The sequence below is a fragment of the Mauremys reevesii genome, linkage group 4, assembly GCF_016161935.1.
Source record: "Mauremys reevesii isolate NIE-2019 linkage group 4, ASM1616193v1, whole genome shotgun sequence".
In the NCBI taxonomy this organism is placed as follows: Eukaryota; Metazoa; Chordata; order Testudines; family Geoemydidae; genus Mauremys; species Mauremys reevesii.
This window is the reverse complement of record NC_052626.1, coordinates 128,036,946-128,062,901: the sequence shown is the minus strand read 5'-3', so window position 1 is coordinate 128,062,901 and position 25,956 is coordinate 128,036,946. Positions and strand designations below refer to the sequence as shown.

General features: G+C 54.7%; 1 protein-coding gene across 1 annotated transcript; it reads left to right on the top strand.

Moving 5' to 3' along the window:
• Positions 1 to 24,107, top strand: LOC120403041. The gene is made up of 11 exons (XM_039533694.1): positions 1 to 126; positions 6,487 to 6,623; positions 7,628 to 7,725; positions 11,193 to 11,288; positions 12,533 to 12,612; positions 14,003 to 14,126; positions 14,757 to 14,843; positions 16,788 to 16,892; positions 22,751 to 22,900; positions 23,527 to 23,683; positions 24,055 to 24,107. Exons 2-11 carry the CDS (start codon positions 6,488 to 6,490, stop codon positions 24,081 to 24,083), a joined length of 1,062 nt encoding a protein of 353 aa, XP_039389628.1. The 5' UTR covers positions 1 to 126; position 6,487; the 3' UTR covers positions 24,084 to 24,107.
• The last annotated feature ends 1,849 nt before the right edge of the window (positions 24,108 to 25,956 follow it).

The window sequence follows — 25,956 nt, the reverse complement described above, 5'->3', positions numbered from 1 at the left end:
CTCTGGCAGAGCGAGTGCTTTCATGTGCTGCTGAGGAACGCTGAGCCAGCCGTTTCAGCTCTGCCACCGGCAGCAGAAAGTGGGTGGACCATATACACGCAGGCTTCTGCCCACTCCTGACTCCAGGTAGGAGAATCTTCTATTGCCCACCTCTGCTTTTCCATTGCATCGCCAGCTACACCGAGCCTTCTGCGAGCTCCTGGCTGCCAAGTGCCCTGGTGCTGGCTGTCTAGCCCGGTGCCAGTGAGGAAGTGGGCAGCGGCATGCACACAGGAGGGAGTCTGGGGCGGCTAAACAGAACGGGTCGCACCAGTCAAGCCCAGAGGGGACGGAGACAAGGAGGAGGGTTTAGCGGGGCTGGTGGCAAGGCATGGAAGGCGGCACAGGCTGGTAGATGAGGCATTGGGCTGGGACTCAGGAGAGATGTGTTCAGTTCCCAGCTCTGCTGTAAGTCTTCTGAGTGAGATCAGATGAGTCCCTGACACTCTGGGCCTGAGCAAACTAGGGAGAGCAAGTCCCTGCTCCATGGGGGGGTTGAGACGCTAAATTCAACAACACCCGCATGCTCAGCCGCTGCTATGATGGGGCCAGGTAAGTGTCCAGACAGGGAGGTAGCTGGTGGCCAACATGGGCCATGTGGGGGTGATGAAAGGCAAATGGGAAGAAGCATAAGAGGTGTGTGTCATGGAGTCCCTGGGCAATACTCTGGAGCTGCTCCCTATGAAGCCAGTCAGGAGTCTAGGGAAGTCTCCTCTCTGTGAGCAGGCTCTTCTGGGCCAGAAGCTCACAGGGCTTCCAGCTTCCTGGGTCTGACCTTGGAGCATTCAGCATCCTCTGCCCCTCCTTGTGCTTCCCACAGCAAGTCTGCCCAGGCAGGGTCCTAGAGAAGCCAGAGGGTCCTGCACCCCCACTTTGCAGTCAGATGGGACTCTTAGCCAGCCAGTAAAATAGAGGTTTATTAGATGACAGGAACATGGTCTAAAACAGAGCTTGTAGGTCCAGAGAACAGGACCCCTTAGCCAGGTCCATTTTGGGGGGCAGTGAGCCAGACACCCACATCTGCACTTCACTCCTCATCCCCAGCCAGCTCCAAACGGAAACTCTCCAACCCCTGCTCTCTGGCCTTTGTCTCTTTCCCAGGCCAGGAGGTCACCTGATCTCTTTGTTCTCCAACACCTTTAGCATCCCCTTGCAGGGGAAGGCCCCGGCCATTAGCTGCCCGGAAACAGTGTCAGCCATTTATGCACACTGGCCTTTATCCCACCACCTAGAGACTTAAGAAATGCAGAGGGGAAACTGAGGCACCCCTACAGTATTCAGAGGAAACATTAAGAACAGTCCCACTTTGTCACAGTGAGAGAGTTGGAGAGTCTGTGGGAAGCCCCCTCTCTTGTGAAATCAACCACCCTCAGACGGTGCGGGTCCTTCGCAAGCCTGAGGGTGCTGATCTGGGCTTTGCGCGCTACCCAGAGCTCTAATCCTGGCACATTCCCAGCTTCCTGGGAATGAGAGTGATGGAGCTGCCAGCTCTGGGCATCTCCCTTCCCAGCACGAGATTGCCTTGTGGCGGGGGGTAAGCCCACCCCAGGAGCTGCCATTTGTTGGCCTCTTCCACAGAGCGCTGGAGTCTCAGCCGCTCCAGATCGGAGGGAGGGGCCAGCTGTGAATTTGGAGCCAGATCCGGGTTTGGATCTGAATCCGCCGGTGCTGCGGAGCGTTCAGATGTGGGGAGCTAGCTCCTGCCCACACCATAGCACAGCGTGCCACTTCAGCCAGCCACCTGCCAGGCTCTGGCAGCGCCCTGTGTGGAACTGCAGCTGGGACCTCCAGAGCCAAGCTGCTGCTCCTCCTCTCTGCTGGCCAGCCAGCCGCAGCTCCTCAGCACCTGCTCGCTCAGCCCCACCTCAGTGCGCCTGCCTCCCCATCTCCTCCCTGGCGCTGCACCTCGCCCTCTGCACCTGGCATGTCAGTACCCAGCGGGGCCAGGAGCCAAGCGCCCTGGGAGCCATCTGTAAGGGGCTGAGTCCCTCCTGTGCTGGGCTCCAGCCAATCCACAAGCCAGGAACTGGCCTTGTGACTCCCAGAGCAGCTATATCAGTCTCACAGCAGCAGCTCAGTCTGCTCAACATCACTCCAGGGCCAGGAACTTGCTCCTGCCTGACAAAGGCAACAGTCTGAGACCCAGGAGACCCATGGTCATTTCCTAGCTCTGACACAGATACTCTGCTTGGCCTCGGGCAAGTCCCTTATTCCCTCTGTGCCACAGTTCCCTGTCTGTTCAGTGGGGGGTAGCAGCCAGGCCCTGCCCTGCAGGGGGTGGTTAGATTAAATGCAATCGAGGTTGGGCAGTGTTCTGATGCCATGGGGATGAGGGCCAGGATGGTGCCTAAGACAGACCAAAAGCAAGGGGGAGCTACAGAGCCGGTGGTGAGAGGGTTTTGGCCTTTGACAATCTGCTCTGGGTGCCTGGGCTGTCAGACCCCAGCCAGCCACTGGCATTGCCAGACTTCCCTGAGCTATGGTGCTGCTGCTTTCCCTGCTTCTAGGAGTCACTGCCTTCCCTGGGCTGAGACCCCCGCAACAATCATCTCCTGGGGCTGCTGTGGCACTGAGTGGCTAGCAAGGCCTGAGACTCAGTTGGGCGGGGGGGGGGGGGCTGCTCTTAAAGCATGGGCTGGGAGCTGGACGAGGAGAGAGTTCGGGAACCCCCGTTCTGTACTGTCACAAGGAGGAGGAGCCGGGATCAGGGGTGAGCTGGAGCCGGTTCGCACCGGTTCGCACGAACCCGTTGTTAAATTTAGAAGCGGTTTTAGAACCGCTTGTTAACTAGCTTCCCTGCGAGGGAAGCTTTGATGGGCTCTGCCTGGGAAGCCTGTAATTCCTCCTCCCGGCCGCCGGGGGGCGCTGCGCTGTGCTGCGAGAGCCATGTGAGCTGCCTCCTGGCCCTGTTGCTGCTCCTGCTCCTCGGACCTCTGGCCCTGGGACTCCTGCTGCTGCCTGGTGAGTCCCCGGCTGCCTCCTGCTGCTCCCAGCCCCCCCCCCGTGAGTGTCTGCGCCCCTCCCCCGCCGTCCCTGTCACAGCCCCCTGCCCCCAGCCACCCCTGCCAGCCCCTGCCCCAGCCACCCCTGCCCACAGCCAGCCTCTGCCAGCCACAGCCACGTTCCTGCCCACAGCTACCCACAGCCACCCCTGCCCACAGCTACCCACAGCCACCCCCTGCCCACAGCCGCCCCTGCCACCCCTGCCCGCAGCCACCCCCCTGCCCGCAGCCAGCTCCTGCCCACAGCCGCCCCCTGCCCCACCCTCTGCCCACAGCCACCCTCTGCCCACAGCCAGCCCGTGACACAGCCACCCCCAGCCTGCAGCCAGCCTCTGCCCACAGCCGCCCGCAGCCACCCCCTGCCCACAGCCACCCGCAGCCCGCCCGTCTGCATCACCTGCCCACAGCCAGCCCATGTCACTCCCTGCCTCCAGCTAGCCCTGCCCCATGCCCCTATCTGCAGCCAGCCCCACATCCACTGGTGCCCTGCAGTTCCCAGGGCAGTAACCCTGCACACCTGCTTTAATGGGGGGGCGGCAGGGAGCAGCTGGGATCCACACATGTGCACACCCTAGAGTGACCAGACAGCAAGTGTGAAAAATCGGGACGGGTAATAGGAGGGGTAATAGGAGCCTATATAAGAAAAAGACCCAAAAATTGAGACTGTCCCTGATCACCACCCACACATGTGAAACGGAGCTCATTTCTAGTTCAGCCCCATCTTTTTAAAAAAGAACTTTAGGTAGGGTTAAAATACATCTGTATTTTCCTGAACATGTCAGGCTTTTCGGTTCTTAATCACCTCCTGGGAAAATATGGACGTATGGTAACCCTATTGGTACAAAAAATACATGCTGTCGCACATCCCTTAAATCAGAACTTTTTATAGGGAACCCGTTGTTAAGATTTTGGCAGCTCATCACTGGCCGGGATGGAAGTGATTCTCCCACTCAGGGATCCATCCGGCAACCTCCTGGCTTCAGCTGCATGGACGCAGGGAGGGGCTCTGGCCTGGGGTCTGCAGGAGCTGGGACTAGACAAGTCCAGCGGTCCCTTCCAGCCAAACGTCTGTGACTGTGGGGAGTGGAAGGTCCCTCCCATGACCCTGGTGGGGAAGGACAGGCTCTTAAACCCTGCAAGGCCAGAACTAGTCTGGGCTGGGGCATCCCATGGCTGGGGAGTCACACACTGGCTGGCTTGTGACTCGCCTGCCCATTGTGACATGCCCCCTGCTGGCTGGCACAGCCTCATCCCCTCACTGCCAGGCTTGGCTCTGACAGAGCGAGAGCCGGCACGTGCTGCTGAGGAACGCTGAGCCAGCCGTTTCAGCTTTGCCACCGGCAGCAGAAAGTGGGTGGACCATATACACGCAGTCTTCTGACCACTCCTGACTCCAGGTAGGAGAATCTTCTATTGGCCACCTCTGCTCAGCCACTGCCATGATGGGGCCAGGCAAGTGTCCAGACAGGGAGGCACCTAGTGGCCAACTTGGTCCATGTGGCAGTGATGAAAGGCAAATGGGAAGAAGCATGAGAGGTGAGGGAGCTGGAGAGTCTGTGGGAAGCTCCCTCTCTGGTGAAATCAACCACCCCCAGACGGTGCGGGTCCCTCGCAGGCCTGGGGGTGCTGATCTGGGCTTTGCGCGCTATCCGATGCTCTGATCCTGGCTCATTCCCAGGCAGCTGCGAGCGTGAGTGGTGGAGCTGCCGGCTCTGGGCATCTCCCTTCCAAGCACGAGATTGTCTCTGGGGGAAGCCCACCCCAGGATCTGGTGTTTGTTGGTCTCAGCCGCTCTGGATCGGGGGGAGGGGCCAGCTGTGAATTTGGAGCCTGATCTAGGTTTGGATCTGAATCCGCCAGTGTTGCGGAGCATTCAGCTGTGGGGAGCTAGTTCCCGCCCGCGCCACATCACAATGTCCCACTCCTGCCTCCCCAATCTCCTCCCTGGCTCTGCACCTCGCCCCCTGCACCTGGAATGTCATTAGCGAGCTAGGCCTGACCACCTCCATCACCTTTGCTGACCCCATCACTTCTATAGGGAATGGCACTGAGGATGCCAGGGGGACAGGCATTCTCAGGTTGCCAGGAGCCATTGTTCTATTTACCAAGACAGTCCAATGCCAGGACAGTGCCCCTGAGCTCTGGACAGGGCTAGGGCTGCATTAGGACACCTGCTGTGCAGCTGCTGGAGAGTCAGCAGGAGACGTTGAGTGAGGAATGGAGCCCCCCAGAGCAGGGGCCATTTAGGAGACCCATCATGGGGGGAATCAGGCCTGGGATGCTTTCCAGCGGCTGCTGCCACCCAGGCCTTGGAGAGATGAGCCGTGAAACCCCCAGAAAGCGCGGCCCCTGGCACACAGCTTTGTAGCACTGGGACCCCATACACATGAGCCGCCATCCAGCAGGGCCTTGGGCCAGCCCCACCCTCTCCCACTGCCCCACTCTGGGAGGCCAGGGAACAGTTCACAACTTTGCAATGACCAGCTGCAGGGATCCTGGCGGGCCCTGGTATGGTTTTAGCAGCATTTTCAATGTTTGGGAAAAGTGAGATCTGTGCAATAGGCAACGTTGTTCCATCTGGGCACAAGCCAGCTCCTGTGCCCCAGAGAGCTCTCACAGCTCACACTGAACCAGGGACAAAGGGGGCAGGAGGTTGGAAGAGAAGGTGCCAGCCTGGGACCCAGGAGACCCATGGCCATTTCCCAGCTCTGCCAGAGATAGTCTGCATAGCCTTGGGCAAGTCCCTTATTCCCTCTGTGCCACAGTTCCCTGTCTGTTCAGTGGGGGGTAGCAGCCAGGCCCTGCTCTGCAGGGGGTGGTCAGGATAAATGCAATTGAGGTTGGGCACGTTGGAAGAGAAGGTACCAGCCTCTCTGCTGCTCTCCCACCTTCTGCTCCTGCCCTTTCACGGGGGGGGGGGGGAGGGTGAGCAACTTCTGCTGCTCACGAGCCCGCCCCAGCTGCCCCACCCCCCTGGCCTCGCCCACCTGGGAACTGCCATGGCCCCAATATTCCTGGGGGAAGGGATTAGGGTAATTTCCCTGGGCAGGAAGAATCCTGAGTGGCTGGATCCAGCCTGTCTGCTGTGCAGCTTGTGAACCAGCAGAAGGAGAGGTGGGAGTGACCCAGGGAGGCCGTTTGGCCTGCGGGATGGGGTGCTGGCTGGGCATAAGGAGACCTGGGTTCTAATCCTGCCTGTCCTGCTGACTGGCTGGGTGACTTTGAGCACATCCCTTCACTTGTTTCCCTGCTGGCTGCCTTGGCTAGTTAGAGTCTGAGCCCTGTGGCCCAGGGATTGTCTGCAGCACCTGGTGCAACAGGGCCCTGATCTCAGCTGGCATCTGTAGGCGCTGGTGGAACAGAAATAATTGGGCTGGCCCTGATGCTGAACGGGGCAGTCGCCTCTCGTCACTCACAAGCAATGCCTTGTCCTGGCTTCTTGCAGGATGGCTGAGGAAGTCCCCAAGGGCCCCTCAAAGCCCATCCGTGCCTGGGAGGAGACGAAACCTCCCCAACGGAAGAGTTGGCGAAAGAGCCCACAGCGGAAGCAGGAGCTGTGTGTGCCTCATCCCTTCCGTGCCGGTGAGTGGGCGCCTCCTGGGTGGGCGGAGGGGGCTGCCGAAATGGCCGGGGCCATGGCCCTGCATTGCGGTGGGGCTTGGCCCCTCTGGGGGTTGGGTGGCAGGACTAGGGTGTCACTGGGGGGAGAAGGTCCATAGACCTTGTACTGCTCTGGGCTGCCATGAGATGGAGAGACAGGAAAACCCCGGCAGGGGGGAATGGCCCCTCCTGCTGGCAGCAGCTGCAGCCTCTAGAGCTGATTGGGGCATTAGAAACGGCAGCTGAAGCATGGGGTGGAGACTGACTGAATCGCCCACCCTTATCTGTCACGCTGCAGGGTTGGAAGATATTTTCCACCCGTCGAAGGGGCTGCTTGGTGCAGGGTGGGTTGTTAAAGCCTAGGATTGCAGGGCACCGGCCAGAGCATAAGATGCCCCCTGGTGTTGCAGCCCCATCTGCTGGCTCCTTTGTTGCATGTCCCAGCACAGGGCATTTGGGGGGGAGTGTTGACGATGGGAGCCCAGTGCCTGCCCAGGTTACACCCGATGGCTCTGGCTGGCTGTTGGTGGCAGGAGAGGCAGTCAGAACAAGCAGAACGGGCAGGCTCTGGGTCCCCATCTCTCACACAGACTGGGCAACTGTTCCCTCTCCTACACGAGGACCAGACCAATTCACTGCCAGTCCCTCTGCCCCCTCCAGCAATGGCCTGGAGAGTTGGGACACCACTCATGGCCTGACATCATCCCTCCTTCCAGATGTGACGCTCTCCAAATCCCCAGACTGAGCCTGCATGGTGGGCGGGGAAGTGGGGTGGCTGTTGGGAACCAGGGCTCTGACTGGATCTTTGCTGGGCTGGGCAGCAAAGAGGTGAGGAATCCAGGAATCGCTGTGCCAGACCCTGCTGTGCATCGGGGCTGCTCCCCTGCTGGGGCGGGAGTGAGGAGTAAGGGTTTTCTCTAAGATCTCTGTCACCCAGCCTGCAGCTTGGTAGACCCAGGTATTACCACCGCTCTGTCTTTGATCAGATTCACCAGCCTACTGTAACGCCTGCTTGATGAGGCTAGACTGGGAGGAGAAAGAGGCCCTGGACTACATCAACGCCTTTCTCAGGAGCAATGAACAGGTACTAAGAGCCCTCCTCTGACCTGTCAGCTAGTGTCCTGTCCACAGGCACCATCCGCCCTTCTCTGGAAGATGCATGGATTCTAAGGCCAGATGGGACCACTGTGACCTCCTGTATAACACAGGCCAGAGACCAGCCCCCGAATAATTCCTGTTTAAACTAAAGCATCTTAAAAATGTCCTGCCTTGAGTTACAAAAGGTCACCCACCATGCCACTTACTCAGTTGTTCCAATGGTCTATTACTTTCTCAGTTAAAAACGTACATTTCCAGTTTGAATTTGTCTACTTTCAATTTCCAGCCCCTTTGAGGTGCCACCTGATGTATCGGGATACCACTGAGCCCGCCTGTTCTGCCAGCCTGGGCCCCCTTTACCTTGTCTTGCCGGGCTTGGGCAGGGCCACCCAGAAGGGGGGGAAAAGTGGGGCAATTTGCACCAGGCCCCGGCCACGCAGAGGCCCCACGAGAATGCCGGAGGCTCCCTCCGCCTGCCCCCATCCCCCGGCGCCTCAGCGCACCGCCTCCAGGAGTGGCCCTGGACAGAGCTAAAGCAGCGTGGCTTGGGCGGGGCCTGAGCTCCTCCCACTTGGAGCCACGTGGTAAGGGGGCGGGGCCAGAGCGCCTCCCGCTTGAGCTGCATGGTAAGGAGGCATGGCCTGAGCACCTCCTGCTTGAGCTGCATGGTAAGGGGGCTGGGCCTGAGCACCTCCTGCTCAGAACCACATGGTAAGGAGGCATGGCCTGAGCACCTCCTGCTCAGAGCTGCATGGTAAGGGGGCGGGGCTGTGAGCTCAGGTCCCGATGGAGCCAGGCTGCTGCAGTGCTGTCCAGGGGCCTGGAAAGCTCCTGGACGCGGCGCGCTCTGAGGCTCTGGGAGAGTGGGGAGGTGGGAGTAAGCAGCATGGTAAGCCCCTCTGAGCTGGACACCTTCCTGACAGGCCCCCCCAACCCTGAGCCCAGCTCCCCACCCAGCCCTGGGCAACAGCAGCGCCACCCCCAGGCAGCGCCGGCCCATTGGCACCAACCATCACCATCACCCAGCGACAGCCCATTATGTAATTGCAAATGTATATATACTGTCAAGGTTCCTTCCCCACTCTGAACTTTAGGGTACAGATGTGGGGACCTGCATGAACACCTCTAAACTTAACTACCAGCTTAGATCTGGTTTTGCTGCCACCACTCCTAAATACTAACTCCCTTCCCTAGATAGTCTTGAGAGACTTCTTCACCAAGTCCCTGGTGAACACCGATCCAATCCCCTTGGATCTTAAAACAAGGAAAAATCAATCAGGTTCTTAAAAAGAAGGCTTTTAATTAAAGAAAGAAAGGTAAAACTCATCTCTGTAAAATCAGGATGGAAAATAACTTTACAGGGTAATCAGATTCATAGAGCCCAGAGGAACCCCCTCTAGCCTTAGGTTCAAAATTACAGCAAACAGAGGTAAATCCTCTTAGCAAAAAGGAACATTTACAAGTTGAGAAAACAAAGTTAAACCTAACACGCCTTGCCTGGCTGTTACTTACAAGTTTGAAATATGAGAGACTTGTTCAGAAAGATTTGGAGAACATGGATTGATGTCCGGTCCCTCTTAGTCCAAAGAGCGAACACCACCAAAACAAAGGGCACAAACAAAAGCCTCCTCCCCGCCCCCAAGATTTGAAAGTATCTTGTCTCCTTATTGGTCCTTTGGGTCAGGTGTCAGCCAGGTTACCTGAGCTTCTTAACCCTTTACAGGTAAAAGGATTTTAGTGTCTCTGCCCAGGAGGGATTTTATAGTATTGTACACAGGAGGGCAGTTCCCTTCTCTTTATAGTTATGACACACACATTAAAGCATTGAATGTTTTAAAATCATGTATTTCGTGTATACCTCTACCCCGATATAACACTACCCAATAGAACACGAATTCGGATGTAACGCGGTAAAGCAGTGCTCTGCGGGGGGTGGGGCTGCGCACTCCAGTGGATCAAAGCAAGTTCGATATAATACGGTTTCACCTATAATGCGGTAAGACTTTTTGGCTCCACAGGACAGCGTTATATCGAGGTAGAGGTGTATTTTCAAATTATTAAAAATTAATTTTTGATTGTATTTCACAGGTTATTTTTTACATTTCCAAATACATGATACTATAGTATTGCAACTATTTTTTTATGGAAGGGGCTCCTGAAATTGCTTTGCCCCAGCCCCCCGAATCCTCTGGGCGGCCCTGGGCTCGGCTCACAAGCCACTTTCAGCCATACACTCAGGCAGGGCCACGCCCAGCTGCAGAAAGACACAGACCCTGAGATCAGCTCTGGGAAGACTCAGCTGAAGGGGCTTGTCCCAGTACTCTGGTGCCCACCTCCTTTGGAGTACAGACCCAAAGGTTTTATGAAATTTGCCTCCTCCCTTGATGTGGAGAGAGGCATGCACAACTCTTTGCCCCTCCCCCCAGTTACTAATTGTACAAACTGGGTTATGGTACAAACAAGAAATAAGATTCTTAACTACAAGAGGTAGATTTTAAGTGGTTCTAAGAGATAGCAAACAGAACAAAGCAGATTACCTTAGTAAATAAACACAACATACAAACTAAGCTTTCCACACTAGATAGATAGGATCTACACTAGCAAATTCTCAGGCTGGCAGATTCTTAAGATTCTTTGCTGTGCAGCTTGGATTTCCCAGGTTTTCTTACACAGGTTAGGAATCTCTCTTCAGCCTGAGACCATCACTTCTCATAGTTCAATCTTTGTCCCTCAGGTGTTTCCAGGTGTCTTATTGCAGGGAGCGTGAGGTCCCCCCGATGTCATTGTTCCCCTTTTATCTCCTCTTCCCACCTGCTGGAAAACTCTTTTGCTGCGACCTGGGTCCAACAGTTCCCACTGTGTAGCGTTATCTCGAAGAGGTTTCTATGCTGTTTGTGTGCATTTCCTCAAGAAGCCATTGTTTGGCATTTTTACTGTTGTATCTGATAGGCTGTTTTGAACCTCACAACGTGTTTCAGGAACACATACATAGCTGAACTTCATAACTGCACATACAGCGATAGCACATACAATCCAACGAGACATTAATGTCTAGCAGATAAAGTCTTTTACAATACCTTACAATATGTACTTTGTACAAAACATATCCTAATGACATGACAGTGGCGAATGTTGGGGTGTCAGGGTGTCCCACCCAGATGTTCCTCCCACTCTGTCAAGCCCCTACTAACACTGTCTGGCTGCTTAGCTGCCATGTTGCAGTTCCTCTCTGGACACCTACCCCGTGAGATCTGCTCCCTCTCTGGTCCGGTTTCATACAGAGCTGCCCTGCCCTCCCCAGATAGTCACTCCTGTTGCCGGATGAATGGCCTTCTGCCATTTGGGATATCAAAGCCTGAGCAGCACTGGGGGGAAGCTTTCTGACATCTCTCCCACTGGCAGCTCCTTTCCACGCTAACCTTCCTGTTTGTGTCTAATCTCTGCGGGGCGTAGGACGAGGCCAAGAAACTCAAGTTCTTGGATTCCATCAGCAGCCTCAGAAGCCTGCCTGCTTTTATGGACAAAGCCCTGCTAGTGGAGAAGATAAAGGTGAGTAAAACACACACTGGGGCTGTGTTACTTGGCGGGTTTAGTGACTGGCCTGGAGATCTTTGCAGATTTGTCGAACTTCAGCTGCCAATCATTGGATCGAGTCAGACTGAAGAGCCCATTATCCAGTATTTGCTTCCCCTGTAGGTACTTACAGACTGTCATCAAGTCACCCTGTAACTGTCTCTTCGTTAAGCTGAACTGATTGAGCTCCTTGAGTCTCTCACTATCAGGCATGTTTCCCAGTCCTTCAGTCACTCTTGGGGCTGTTCTCTGACCCCCCTCCAATTTATCAACATTCTCCTTGAATTGTGGGCACCGGACCTGGACACAGGATCCCAGCAGCGGTCGCACCAGTGCCAAATACAGAGGGAAAATAACCTCTCTAACAACTGGAGATTGTCCTGTTTGTACATCCCGGGATGGCATTAGCCCTTTTGGCCCCAACTTCGCACTGGGCGCTAATGGGCAGCTGATTACCATGACTGCCAAGTCTTTTCCAGAGTCACCGCTTCCCAGGTTAGAGCCCCCCATGCTGTGGGTGTGGCCTGCCGTCTTTGTTCCTAAACATATAACTGTATTGAAATGTAGATTGTTCCCTTGCACCCAACTTCCCAAGTCACCGGGTCGCTCTGTGTACGCCAGTCTCCCTGCCCAGAGCCCCAACACTCCGCAGTCAGTGCCCACTAGGGAACTAGCAACAAATCTGCTCCATAGATTTGGAAAGTCTTTGCTCTCCAGCGCTGCAGAAAGCTTTCCAGAGCTAACCTCCCTTCCCTGAATGTGGGACAGCGTGGGCTGGTGGGTGGTCCAGTGGGCTGGGCTCAGCACACCGGGGTTCTACTCCCAGTTCTGCAGTAAGACCTTGGGCAAATCACTTCCCCCTCTGTGCCTCAATTTCCCTCCCATGCCTTGTCTCGTCTAGTTAGCTCGTGAGCTCTCTGGGGCAGGGACTGGTTCTCACTGTGTGTGTGCAGCACCGGGCACAAGGGGGCCTGATCTCAGGTGGAGTCCTTGGGTGCTAATGCTGATGGAGCCTTTGCAGAGCACTGGCGCATGACACTGGGACACTGAGCACAGGCCCTGCACTGCGCTCCCTGGCTGGAGCCCTGCACACCATCAAGCCTGCAGTAGGACGACCTGGCTGCTGAGCCCACGTGTTGCAGGCCCTGCGCTTTGCTCCCCTGTCGGAGCCTTGCAGGAGCTTGGAGCCCAGCTGGCATTTCCCCACATTGTCTCCTCAGGAGCTGATTGATCACGAGTCCGTCGACTCCCTGACCGGCGTGATGCGTCAGCAAGCAATGCTCGCCATCATGAAGCTGAGGTACCCAGCCTGCCCGGCCCAGCCCCAGCCAGTGCTACATGCAGCCAGACATGCCAGCCACTTGGCATGGCCAGTTTTCCAGGGCATTCCCCCCTCTGCTCCTCCCCCATCTTCTGATTCCCCCAGGAAATGTGGCACCAGATGATGGTGCTGGTGCATGTGGACTGGCACCAGTGGGTAGGTGGTGGAGGATCCTTCGGTGCCTGGTGACCTCTCCACGTGGCCTTATGAAGATATGGGGAGGCGTGGGAGGCAGGACCAGTCCCCTCTGAGGAGAGGGGCAGTTAGGTGCTGCTGGAGCGGAGCGATTGGAGTCAGTGCCAGCTGCATCACACTGGCAGCTCAGCGACTCCCAGTGGCTGAGAGGCTGGGCAGGCTGAGCCCTGGCACTTGGCACTTCCTGTGCCATGGTGGGCTCTCTCTCAGTGCCGCTAGTGCCCTGCTCTGAGCTTCCCAGAAGCCTGCCCATCGGGTGTCTGGAAGGTGATGGATGCTGCGGGCTGGAGCTGGGCTCTCGCTGTTGGCTCAATTAGTTCCCCAGGAATGGGAAGGGGAGGTGGGGCAGGAGCTGGAGCAACTCTCCCCACTGAGCACTGGCTTCCTGACAACGGGGCAGGCAACGGCATTGGCCATGATTGCGTCTCTGCGGGGGGTGAGAGGGGGCGGGATTTGCGTCAGCACTGGGCGTAGCTGTTCCTCACTGGCTGCCGCCTGCCACGAGGGGCGCGGCTCTGTCCTGCAGGGGCAGCTGAAGTAGTCACCTGGCACCTCATTGCATGTGCTGGGGCCATGCTCTGGCAGTGGGGGTGAAGAGGTTAATGCTGTCTGGGCTGTCCCCACCTTCCTGCCCCCCTGCACACAGCTGTGTGCCCTGTCCAGCAGGCTGAGAGCAATGGGCAGGGGCAGGGCTTAGATCCCTGCTTCGGTTCTGCCCGGCAGCGGGCTGATGCAGCATCTCTGTGCTGGCCTGGACTGTGCAGCCACAGTGCAGACGGCTGTGGTGGGAGGGTCTCTTGCCCCAGCGGGGCAGGACTGGCAGGCTCCTCTGCACTGTGGCCGCTGGGTTCAGAGGCGCTTTGGTGCCAGCAGGCTCTAGTCTCCCGTCCATGCCATTTGCAGGATGTTATTTCTCGGTGAAGCGCAGCGATCTCTGCCCCAGCCGGTGAGTGCTGGTGGGGTCACAGCAGACAGCTGCAGGCTACACTAAGTCCCTGCCTGCTGGTATGAGAGAAGGCAGCACCAACTCCTTCCACCACCCCCTGGCCTGTTCTCATCTGCCACCGGCCAGCTGGAGCCCCCGCAGGTGTTTCCATGTCCTGGGAGCCTGAGGGCAATATTAGCACATCAGTCCCGCCTCAGACCCCAAATGCGCATGTGTCTCTTCTCTTAGCAAAATGAAGCTACCGCTGCTGGTCCTGACACAACCCAGCCTGCTCACCACCTGCTTCTCCAGCATCTTCTCCCTGCCTCCAGCACACACCATGGAGGAGGTGGAGGCTGCTCTCTACACCAAAGTAAGCCCCAAACCGGCCATGTTGAGCCGTCCCAAACCGAGTGGGAATCCTGCCACTCGCTCGTGTACTGTCCCCTGGGTTACCTGGCACTGGCATAAGAGTGTAATGATCACAGCTCCCCGACAGGACTTCAGCGCAGGACCTGCAGCACCAAAGCACAGGCCCCAAAGCACAGGCCCAGATAAAGGAGTAACTCCCTCCTAGGGTAGCAGTAGTAGGCATTTATCCTTCACATGCACCGACAATTAGTGGGGAACAGACACTCCCTTCACAAGCACATTCATCCCTCATGCGTGGCTGGGGGCACAGGCCTGAGATCGGCTGCTTCAGGTGCACATAGGCCAGGGGAGCCAAAGCTTGGCTGGAAATCTGCCCTCCAAATGTGGAGTCCTGTCTGACTCTCCCAATGGGATAGACTGTGTGCAGTGGGCTTTCTGGGGAGAGCAAAGACAGGTGGGGCCCTGTTGCCAGGAGGAGTTTGTAGTAGGTCCCCTGCGGGTACAAGTGAGTGGGTGAGCTGTAATACCAGGGGCTGCTATGACCTGGGGGGGTGTCACACGCCAGGGCATTGGTTCATCACCTGGCTGGGTAACTCCACTTGCTCTGGTTTCTCCTCTGCTCTGCACGCAGACTTTGAAAACCATGGATGAGATGCTGAAGGCCTTGGTGTGCGAGGATAAGGAGCCCAACCTTCTGGTGCTGCAAATCATCTTGGAGGTCTGGAGGCATGGCGGCAGGAAGGGGACTAGTCCTGTAGGTGGGGTGGGTCTCAGGGACCAAGGCTCTGTTTAATCCCAAGCATGGGACACCCCCGTGCCTTCGGCTCCTCAGAGTACGTTCTCTACAAAGGTTCTTGGGCTGGAGGGCCAAGTGCCCCCACTATATCTGAAAAACATCTGTATGGGGTGGGGGTGGAGGAGCGTGGGCGGGATCTGCTGTGTTCTCCACTGAGCCCTCATGTGAACCTGGCATTCCTTTGTGTTCACCATGGGCCCCACCAACCTGGCCAAAGCCGGAGCTAGATTCCCAACATTCTAGTTCTGGGGCCACAGGAAGTAGATTCTGTGGGTGGTTTGTGCTCCCAAGAGGGAAATGTCCTTAACAGAGATTCGGTCTCCTCAATCCCAGAACCTGGGAAGAGGGAATCACAGAAGTGCAGGGCTGGAAGGGATCTCAAGAGGTCATCTACTCCACCCCCTGCACTGAGGTAGGGCCAAGCATTCCTAGACTGTCCCTGTTGAGTGTTTGTCCAGCCTGTTTTTTAAAACCTCCATGATGGGGAGTCCACCACTTCCCTCGGTCACCTGTTCCAGTGCTTAGCCCCCCTGAGACTTTTCCTAATATTTAACTTAAATCTCCCTTGCTGCAGATTAAGCTCATTACTTCTTGTCCTACCTCCAGGGGACATGGAGAACAATTTGTCACCATCCTCTGTATAACAGCCCTTAACGTATTTGAAGACTGTTACAGGTGCCCCCTCTGTCTTCTCAAGATGAAACATGCCCAGTTTGTTCAACCTTTCTTCACAGGTCAGGTTTTCTAAACTGCTGATCATTTTGTCGCTGTCCTCTGGACTGGCCCCAGTTTGTTCACATCTTTCTTAAAGCATGGTGCCTGCAGCTGGACACAGAGCTCCAAGCTAACACAATTCAGAATGGCATTTCCCTTTTTCACAACAGCATCACACTGTTGATTCATATTCAGTGTGAGACCCATGATAACCCCCAGATCCTTTTCTGCAGTACTGCCACCTGGCAGTTATCCCCCACTTTGTTTTTATGCTTTTTTCCTTCCTAAGTGTGTTACGTCACTTTTGTTTTGACTGAATTTTATCTTGTTGACTTCAGACCAACTCTCCAATTTAGCAAGCTGATTTTGAATTCTAATCTGTCCTCCAAAGTGCTTGCAGCTTGGTGTCATCCGCAAACTTTACAAGCATCCTCTCTTTTCCGTTAACCAAGTTCTTAATGAAAATATTGATTAGTACTGGACCAGGCACACCCCTGGGGGACCCCACTTGAGACACCCTCCCAGTTTGCTAGCGAGTCAGTGATAATTCCTCTTTGAGTATGGTCTTTCCATCAGTTGGACGCCCACCTTATAGTAATCTCATCTGGATCAGACTGGCTTAGTTTGCTTATGAGAATGTCTTGTGGGACTGTGTCAAAAGCCTTACTAAACTTCATATACATCATCATATACTGCCTGCCTCCATCCAATAGGCAAGTAACCCTGTCAAAGAAGGAAATTAGATTGGTTTGGCATGGTTTGTCCTGGACAAATCCATGGTGCTATTCGTTATTACCCTATTATCTCCTCTGGATTCTTACAAACTGTTTAATAACTTGTTCAGTATCTTTCTGGGTACCAAAGTTAGGCTGACAGGTCTATAATTCCTTGGGGCCTCCTTGTTCCCCTTTCTGAAGACAGGTTCTGTGTCTGCCCTTCTCCAGTCCTTTGGGACCTCAGCCCTCCTAAAGGTTCAGCGATTGCTTTGCCTAGCTCCATCTAGGGTGAATATCATGAGGCTCTGCCAACTTGAATACATCTAACTGACCTCAATTGTCTTTTACCTGTTCTCTCCCTAGTCTAGCCTGTATTCCTGCCCCCTTGTTGTTAATATTGTGTTAAGCATCTATTGTCCCAATTTGTTTCTCTCAGGTCCTGCTCCCCTGGACTACATCCAAGGAGGCACATGAGCGGCTGAGGGCAGTGGGAAGGATCAGGTGGCTTATGGAACTCATGGGGTCTCAGCGCAAATTCCAGGTGAGCAGCTTGTGACCCTGGCCACCTCCTAACTACACTGAGCAGCCTCGTGGTGCAGCACGCCCTGGCATGGAAAACGCAGGCCTAGAATAGTGACTTAGCAAGATCCTCAGTAGGAATCCAATCTAACGAGCCCTGATGTCGATGGGTCTGTCCTCTGACTCCAGTGGGATTTGGGTAGAGTCCCATCATTCTGTCCAGGACTCTCCCAGCTGTTCCCCTAGCACCAAAGTCTGCTCCGAAGGGTCAGTGCATTTACACAGGATTGCCCTGAGAGCAGCCTGTGAACCCAGGTATCTGTTCACCCCCTTTGTCAGACGCCTGTGGGATGCTTTGGCATCAGCTTCTGCCAGGCTGCCAGATGAACGCCCCTTGCTCTGCATGCTCAGGGCCATTGAGCTGCTCCAGCTGCTCCATCCCCCCTGTGGAAGGGCTTCCCCTCTGGCAGCTGGAGGGGGTCGCTCGGATGATGTGCCCCCAGAGGCTGGGGCAGCAGAACAGAATGAGGGAGGTGGGAGGGGACACAGTGAAAGGGATGGGCGGGGCCAAAGGCGCCAGAGAACTGGGGAGTGGGAGTGGGGAGGCTGTGCAGACCCCGGGAGAGGAGGGCAAGGGGCTTGGTGCCAGGTGGGGAAGAGCAGGGAGCCAGTGCAGGGGCTGCAGGAGGGGGAGACGAGAGGACAAGGCTGCAGGAGAGAGCCGGCAGGAGAGAGCAGGCAGGCTGGGGATGGCGCGGAAAGGGAGGGCTCTGGGGAGCTCCAGGATGGAGTGAGAGAGGCAGGATGCAGAGCAGAGGAGTCCAAGGTGACCCCAAGCTCCTGGGCCTGAGGTCAAAGAAGGGAGGGGGATGGGAGAAGGGGCTGGGATTAGGAACTTGCCCTTGAGATGGAGACTGGACGTTAGTTCATTCGTTACCTGGGTCCCCACTCGGGGGTAACGTTTGCTGACTTTGCTGCCCAGATTTCTCCGTCCCTGCTGAGCTTTCCTCAGCCCCTGGTGATGGGCCCCACAGCTCCTCCTGCTCTCATTGTCTCCAGTCTCTCTGCGGTGGCCTCTGCCTCCCCCTGTTCTAACCCATTGCTAGGGCAATGCCAGGGGGACTCGCTGCGCTAGGTCTGCAGGGGCGAGTGACTCCCTTTGCTCCTTCTCTCCGTCAGGGAGTGGAGGAGTTCAGAGTCCTGGGCCAGCTGGTGGGGTGTCTTACCCTGTGCTGTGCGGAGCAGGAGCAGGAGATCTGCCAATCGGCTGTGGAGGGACTTCACCACCTCTTCTCCTTCATGCAGCTGCTAAAATGTAAGAGCACTGGAGACCCTTGTCCTTCCTAAATACACTGACATGGGGTTTCCAACATGAAAAACATATTTATTGAACACTTCCACCTTTTCTGCAACCTTTTAAACAGTCTCCATCTAGTAATGAGCCTACACCACTGCTACGGTTTCTTTTGTTCCTAATACACTTTTTTTAAAGAAATCCTCCTTATTATTCTTAGTCCTGCAAGCCATGGAGTTTACACTGATGTATACCCTCTATCCATATTCTACTCTTCATAACTCACATAAGAATGGACATACTGAGTCAGACCAATGTTTCATCTAGCCCAGTATTGTGTCTTCAGATAGTGGCCAGTGCCTCATGTTTCAGAGGGAATGAACTGAACAGGGAAATTCTGAGTGATCCATCCCCTGACATGCAGTCCCAGCTTCTGGTAGTCAGAGGTTTAGGGACATACAGAGTATGGGGTTACATGCCCTGATTATCTTGAACCCAATTATACTTTTAGCCTTCACAACATCCCACGGCAACAATTTCCACAGGTTGCCTGTGCATTGTGTGCACAGATACCTTCTTTTGTTTGTTTTTAACTTGCTGCCTCTTCATTTCATAAAGTGACCCCTAGTTCTCCTGTTATGTGCAAGAGTAAATAACACTTCCCTAGTCACTTTCTTCATACCAGTCATGATTTTATAGACCTCTATCATATCCCCCCTTAGTCATCTCTTGTCTAAACGAAATAGTCCCAGGTCTCTACTACAGACCTATATTGTTATAACTATATTGCTCAGGGGTGTGAAAAATCCACACCCCTGTCGGCAGGAGCACCTCTCCCACTCACCTAGCCAGCGCCTCTCGGGGAGGTGGATTAAGAGCTTGTTTGCATAGGAGCATCTTCACTTAAACGCTACAGCGCCAGTGCAGCTACGGCGATACAGTGTTTGAAGTGTAGACTTGCCCCCCATCTTTTTTATCTCTCCTCATATGGAAGCTGTTCCATCCCCCTAATCATTTTTGTTGCCCTTCTCTGCACCTTTTACAATTCTGGTATATCTGTTTTGAGATGGGGCGACCAGAACTGCACGCAGTATTCAAGGTTTCGGCACATCATAGATTTATATAGAACCAGTGATGAGCTGCCAAAATCTTAACAACCGGTTCCCTATAAAAAGTTCTGATTTAAGGGAGGAAGCAGAGGAGGTCCGGGGTCCCCTGCAGGGCCTGGGGCAATTGCCCCACTTGCCCTCCCCCCCGCGGCCCTGGAGCTTGCAGCCTCCATCGTACCTTACCTTGCCAGCAGCTCAAAGCAGCAGGACGACTCAGGAGCTCAGCTGAGCTGCCCAGCTGCTGGCCATGCTGCGGCTCTGCGGGGTGGGGGAAGCGGGGGAGAGCCCGGGGGAGACATCCTCGTGGGGCCGGGGGCCCCTGCAGGGCCTGGGCCAATTGCCCCACTTGTTCCTTCCCTCCCCTCTGGCCAGCCCTGGAGCTTGCAGCAGCCCCCTTCCCCCCCACACTTGCCGGGCTACTCAAAAAGCGGCAGCAGGACGACTCCCGAGCTCAGCTGAGCTGCCCAGCTGGTGCCGGTGGCTGGCCACGCTGCAGCTGGTGGGAAGCGGGGGAGGGGCCAGGGGAACCTCAGCCTCCCCAGCTGGGAATCCTGGGAGCAACAGGATGGTCCGGCCCGCGGACTGGAGTTCTTTGCCCACCTCCTGGCCCTTTAACAACCGGTTTTCCACGGAGGTCTAATTTTAGCAACCGGTTCTTGGGAACCTGTGGGAAACGGCTCCAGCTCACCACTGTATAGAACCATTATGATATTTTTCTGTTTTATTATCTATCCTTTTCCTAATGGTTCCCAACATTCTGTTTGCATTTTTAACTGCCGCTGCACGTTGACTGGATGTTTTCAGAGAACTATTTACGATAACTCCAAAATCTCTTTCTTGAGTGCTAACTTAAACCCCATAATTTTGTATGTATAGTTGAGATTATGATTTCCAATGTGCATTACTTTGCATTTATCAATATTGAATTTCATCTGCCATTTTCTTGCCCAGTCCCTCATTTTTTTTAGATCCCTTTGTAGCTCTTCGCAGGCTGCTTTGGATTTAACTATCTTGAGTTATTTTGTATCATCTGCAAATTTTGCCACCTCACTGGTTACCCCTTTTTCTGGATCATTTATGACTATGTTGAACTACACTGGTCTCAACACAGATCCTTGGGGGACCACGCTATTTACCTCTCTCCACTGTGAAAACTGGCCATTTATTCCTGTCCTTTGCTTCCTATCTTTTAACCACCGACTCATGAGAGAACCTCCCCTCTTATCCCTTGACAGCTTCCTTTGGTTAAGAGCCTTTGGTGAGGGACCCTGTCAAAGGCTTTCTGAAAGTCCAAGTACACTATATCCATTGGATCACCCTTCTCCACATCCTTGTTGACCCCTTCAAAGAATTCTAGTAGACTGGTGAGGCATGATTTCCCTTTATAAAAGGCATGTTGGCTCTGCCTCAACAAATTGTGTTCACCGACATGTCTGATAATTCTGTTCTTTCCTATAGTTTCAACAATTTGCCTGGTACTGAAGTCAGGCTTACCAGGGATCACATCTGGAGACTTTTTTAAAATTCACTCTCACATTAGCTATCTCATACAGAGGCTGATTTAAACGCTAGGCTACATACCACAGCACTGCACATAAGTCTGTCTGGATGTCTCGTGATAGCTGCAACCTTTGCACCAGGCAGGCAATTTACCATGCGGTTCTTCCAGTCATCACAAACCCAACTGTTTATATGTCTATTGATTGAATCCCCCATTACTATTTCCTGGCTTCTCTTTGTAAGTGGGATTCCCGCCTTAGGAGGGGTAGCCTCAGTGTGAGAGGACATCATGACTTCATCTGGAAGGTGGGTCCCAACTATGGGATCGTCTCCCTCTGCCCCAGCTCGATGTTCTCCTTCCCCGAAACTTTCACCCTCCTCAGCAGCACAGAGGCTGGCAGACTGGGGGTGGGACTACTCTACTGCATCCCTAAAAGTCTCCTCTATGTACCTCACTGTCTCCCTTGGCTCCACCAGTTCAGCCCCTCTGGTCTCCGATGGCCAGTAGCTCCTTGGGCCAAATGCCCACATATGCTACCTGCCCACAGGGCTGGTAATCGTACATGCTGCATTCAGTGCAATCAACTGGAGAGCCCCACGCTGCTGCTGCCCTTCTGCCTGGTTTATGGTTACTCTTCCAGGGGTTAGTTTGTTTAGTTTGGGGAGGATGGGGAACAGGTTATTGGCCTGAGTTTAGAGTATGTTTGTTAGATGTACTTGTTTCTCACACACCCTCTCTAAACTTCCTTGCAAAACTCCCGTTTGCTAACCGAAGGTCTGATTTATATTGCCTGTTGTCTGTTTCCCCTCCCTGGGTCAGCCAAAATTCCAGAGAAGCTTGGTGCAGCGTATTGGCAGCCCCTCAACGACAGTCAAGTTGAGACAGCCTTCTGGGTCACCAACACCAGCAATATCACATTGGTAACTACAGTCAGTGCTTCCTGGGATTGTTGTGCCCAGAGTTATCAGGAGTCAGAAATTAACACCCTAGGAGTCAGGGGGAAGGGACAGACCCAGGATGTGACTAACCCCATCCAGCTGGGACAGAGACCTGCCTATGGCCCACTCCACCTCATAGAATAATAGACCTCAGGAAATTATCTAGTCCAACCCCTTACTCAAAGCAGGACCAACCCAACTAAATCATCCCAGCCAGGGCTTTGTCAAGCCTGACCTTAAAAACCTCTAAGGATGGAGATTCCACCACCTTCCTAGGTAACCCATTCCAGTGCTTCACCACCCTCCTAGTGAAATAGTGTTTCCTAATATCCAACCTAAACCTCCCCCACTGCAACTTGAGACCATTGCTCCTTGTTCTCTCATCTGCCACCACTGAGAACAGCCGAGCTCCATCCTCTTTGGAACCCCCCTGCAGGTAGTGAAGGCTGCTATCAAGTCATGTGCCCCAGCCCCCGCATCATTTTCATTGCCCTCTGCTGGACTCTCTCTGATTTGTCCACATCCTTTCTCTTGTATGGGGCCCAAAACTGGACGCAATACTCCAGATGTGACCTCACCAGTGCCCAATAGAGGGGAATAATCACTTCCCTCCATCTGCAGGCAGTGCTTCTACTAATGCAGCCCAATATGCCTCCTTACATGACACATCCCAAGATGCACTGGGGCTCATCCAAACCTGATCCCAGCTCCTTGTCAGGTTTCTGGGAGCTTCCTCAGAGATTAATGCAATAAAAGGCATCATTGCATCTGCGCATGAGCGCCAGCCCCTGCTGAGCACTAGACAGTGTATCCGTGCTGCGCAGTATTGTGCCCCCGTGCACTGCCACGCTGGCCTCTGCCATGCATGACAGCTTCTGATTGCTGGCTGGGTACTGTGCTGCCCAGGTGCAGTAAGCCAGGCCTGTCCCGGTAGAGTGGGGTTTGCCTTCTCTCCTGGCCGGGCCAGTCCTGGCTGCTAGGCCACTGACCGGATCCGCGCTGGGCAGCAAAAGGGGTTTCACTGGCAGTTTGTTTCAGATTTTTGGGAAGTACTTCGACCCGTCTGAAGGCATGGACTTTCTCCTCACTGCTATCAACGGCATGAGAAACTCCAGCGTCCATGACGCAGTGACGGCCAGGAACATGCTGCATACGATCCTGGAGGTTCCCGGCCTCAGCTTGGGGAGGGTAAGAGCTGCAGTGAGAACACTATGCTGGGGGAGCCCATCCGTGGGAGACTCTGTCTCTGGATTCTAGGCATTATTGGGGGGCAGTTCTCTGGCCTGTGAAATGCAGGGGGTCAGTCTAGGTCAGGGGTCAGCAACCTTTCAGAAGTGGTGTGCCAAGTCTTCATTTATTCACTCTAATTTAGGTTTCACGTGTCAGTAATACATTTTAATGTTTGTAGAAAATCTCTTTCTATAAGTCTAATAAATAACTAAATATTGTTGTATATAAAGTAAATACATTTTTTAAAATTTTTAAGAAGCTTCATTTAAAATGAAATTAAAATGCAGATCTCCCTGGACCGGTGGCCAGGCCCCGGCAGTGTGAGTGCCACTGAAAATCAGCTTGCGTGCCACCTTCAGCACACGTGCCATAGGTTGCCTACCCCTGGTCTAGGTGATCACCATGGCCGCTTGTGGCCTTGCAGTCTATGAATCGATAGGCTGGGAACTAGTGCTGTGTTCTAGGCCTGGGGCTGGTGAAGAGGTTCTGGGAGGGCAGATGGCTCTCAGGTGCAGCAGGTCCTTGGCTCCCCAGATCAATAGCCGTGCGAGAAGCCAGGCCCCACCTCCCCATTTCCCTTCCAGGTGTCAGAGGCTGTGAGGAGCATTCATAACCACCTGGACTCCATCAGCGAGCCACTTGCCCGGCAGGAGCTGCGCAGGGCCCTTCTCCTGCTGGGTTCCCAGTTCAGCGAGGAGGTGGTCAGAACCCTGCTGGGCTGCTCACTGTCATATGTGACAGGTGCGGGGCTCGGCTACCACCACTTGCACTCTGGGTCCCCGGACTGGTCCCGCTGCCAGAGACAGGAGTGCAGAACCCTCCAGAGATCTCCTGCTCCTGCAGAGCTGCTGCTTCTCCTGGAGGGTTTTGCAGGCTGGCTTGCCCTGGACACAGGCCAATCTGCAAAACCCTGTACGGCATCCCTCGGCCTCTCCTGTGGCTGACACTCAGACCTGGCCCCATGTAACCTGCACCAGCCAACGGGGTCCTTGCAGGAGCAGGAGAGCAACAAAGGGCCGGCCGGTGAGGGACCCAGCAGGCGTGCCAGTGCCGAGGGGTGCAGGAGGCTGGCAGGGCTCTGATCGGGTGCCACTGGCTCTCTCCCTTTGCAGTGTTGCTGCGGAGATGTGGAAGATGCTGACATCCCAGCCCAAGAGCACAGAAAGATCCTTAGGAGCTGGTCAGCAGGCTGCAGGAGCGGCTCGGCGGCGGCATCAGCTCTCTGAGAGACCGGCTGGCTTCCCCCTTGGCCGTAAGTACCAGCCCCTGCAGCAGGAAGGAGTGCCGTGTGTCACCATCATGGCCTGAGGGGTCTCTCAGTCTCCCACGGGGTATAGTCATTGGGCCAAGAGAGAGAGTGTGACTTTAGCCAGTGCTATATTCGAGCGGAACACGCGAAGCGCTCTCCTGGTGCTATTCAGCAGCACTCATAGAAACACAGGGTGAGAAGGGATCGCAAAGTCAGCTCGTCCAGCCCCCTGCAACAATGCAGGACTTCTTGTTTCTAACCCACCCTGGACAGATGGCTCCAGCCTCCTTCTGAAAACCTCCAGCGAAAGAGTTTCCACAAGCTCCTAGGCATCTTTCCCATCGTCCTACTCTTCTTACAGTTAGGAAGTTTTTCCGGAGGCTTAATCTATATCTGCTGTGCTGTAGTTTGACCCCATTGCCTCTTGTCCTGCCCTCTGTGGCAAGAGAGAACAACTTTTCTCTATCCTTTTTTATGGCAGCCTTCCAAGTATCTGAAGACCATTATCTAGTCCCCCTTAATCTCCTCCTTTCCAAACAAAACATAGCCAGTTCCTTCAGCCTTTTTTCTTATGGCTTGTGTTCCATCCTCTGATCACCTTTGTCACTCGCCTCTGGATCCTTTCCAGTTTCTCCACATCCTTTCTAGACATTGGTGACCAAAACTGGACACCGTACTCCAGCTGAGGCCTAACCAGCACTGTGTAAGTGGTACTCTCGCCTCCCATGACTTGCATGCTATACCCAGGGCGGCTCTAGTAATTTCGCCGCCCCAAGCAGGGCGGCACGCCACGGGCGCTCTGGCGGTCGCTGGTCGCGGCTCCAGTGGACCTGCTGCAGACGTGCCTGCGGAGGGTCCGCTGGTCCCGCAGCTCCAGTGGAGCATCCGCAGCCATGCCTGCGGGAGGTCCACGGGCGCAGAACCAGCGGACCCTCCGCAGGCACTCCTGTGGGAGGTCCGCCGGAGCCACCTGCTGCCCTCCCGGCGACAGGCAGCGCGCCCCCTGCGGCTCTCATTGCCGCCCTAAGCGCGCGCTTGGCACGCTGGCGTCTGGAGCCGGCCCTGGCTATACCTCTGTTAATGCAACTTAAAATTGCATTTGCTTTTTTTGCAACAGCATCGCATTGCTGACTCATGCTGAGGTTGTGATCCACCACAGCTCCCAGATCCTTCTCAGCTGGTTATCCTCCATTCTGTATCTGTGCATTTGCTTTTTCTTCTCTAAATGTAGCACCTCACATTTGTCTTTGGTGAATTTCATTTTGTTATCTATAGCCCTGTGACGCTGTAGGGAGAGGGATGGATTGACCTGGAAATGGTGTTTAGTTTTACTGGGACTGTCTGCATGGGGGATGGGAGAGCAGGGGATGACTTTAGGTGAGGGTCAGTACCTGAGGCTGTAACCTGAGCCAGAAAGGGGGGTGGGATGAGTCGATACTGCGTACTAAGGTTATTCCCTGTTTACACTGGTGCCCCAGCGCGCAGCAGCAGCAGCGCAATCCTCTTTATTCCTCTCGAGGAGGTGGAGTACAAGCAGTGCTGTAGCCAGGGAGATACAGAGCTGTATGTGCCTTGCCAGTGTGGACGGGGAGTGAGTTACAGTGCTGTTGGTGGCTTTATTGTGCTGTAACTCTCAAGTGTAGCCAAGGCCTAAATCACGTTTACACTCAGGGCTAGTCTACACTTACCATCTGGGTCGAGGGGGTGATTTTGACTTCTCGGAGTTCTAAGTATCGGGTATGATCTTTATGCTATATTTGGAACT

What these genes read in the sequence shown, in the direction of transcription:
- LOC120403041 (XM_039533694.1), top strand. Translation starts at nt 6,488, where the DNA reads ATGGCTGAGGAAGTCCCCAAGGGCCCCTCAAAGCCCATCCGTGCCTGG. An exon ending in GGTCTCAGCGCAAATTCCAG is followed by an intron (nt 16,893 to 22,750) that starts GTGAGCAGCTTG and finishes AGTTTGTTTCAG; the next exon opens with ATTTTTGGGAAGTACTTCGA. An exon ending in CCGGCCTCAGCTTGGGGAGG is followed by an intron (nt 22,901 to 23,526) that starts GTAAGAGCTGCA and finishes TTTCCCTTCCAG; the next exon opens with GTGTCAGAGGCTGTGAGGAG.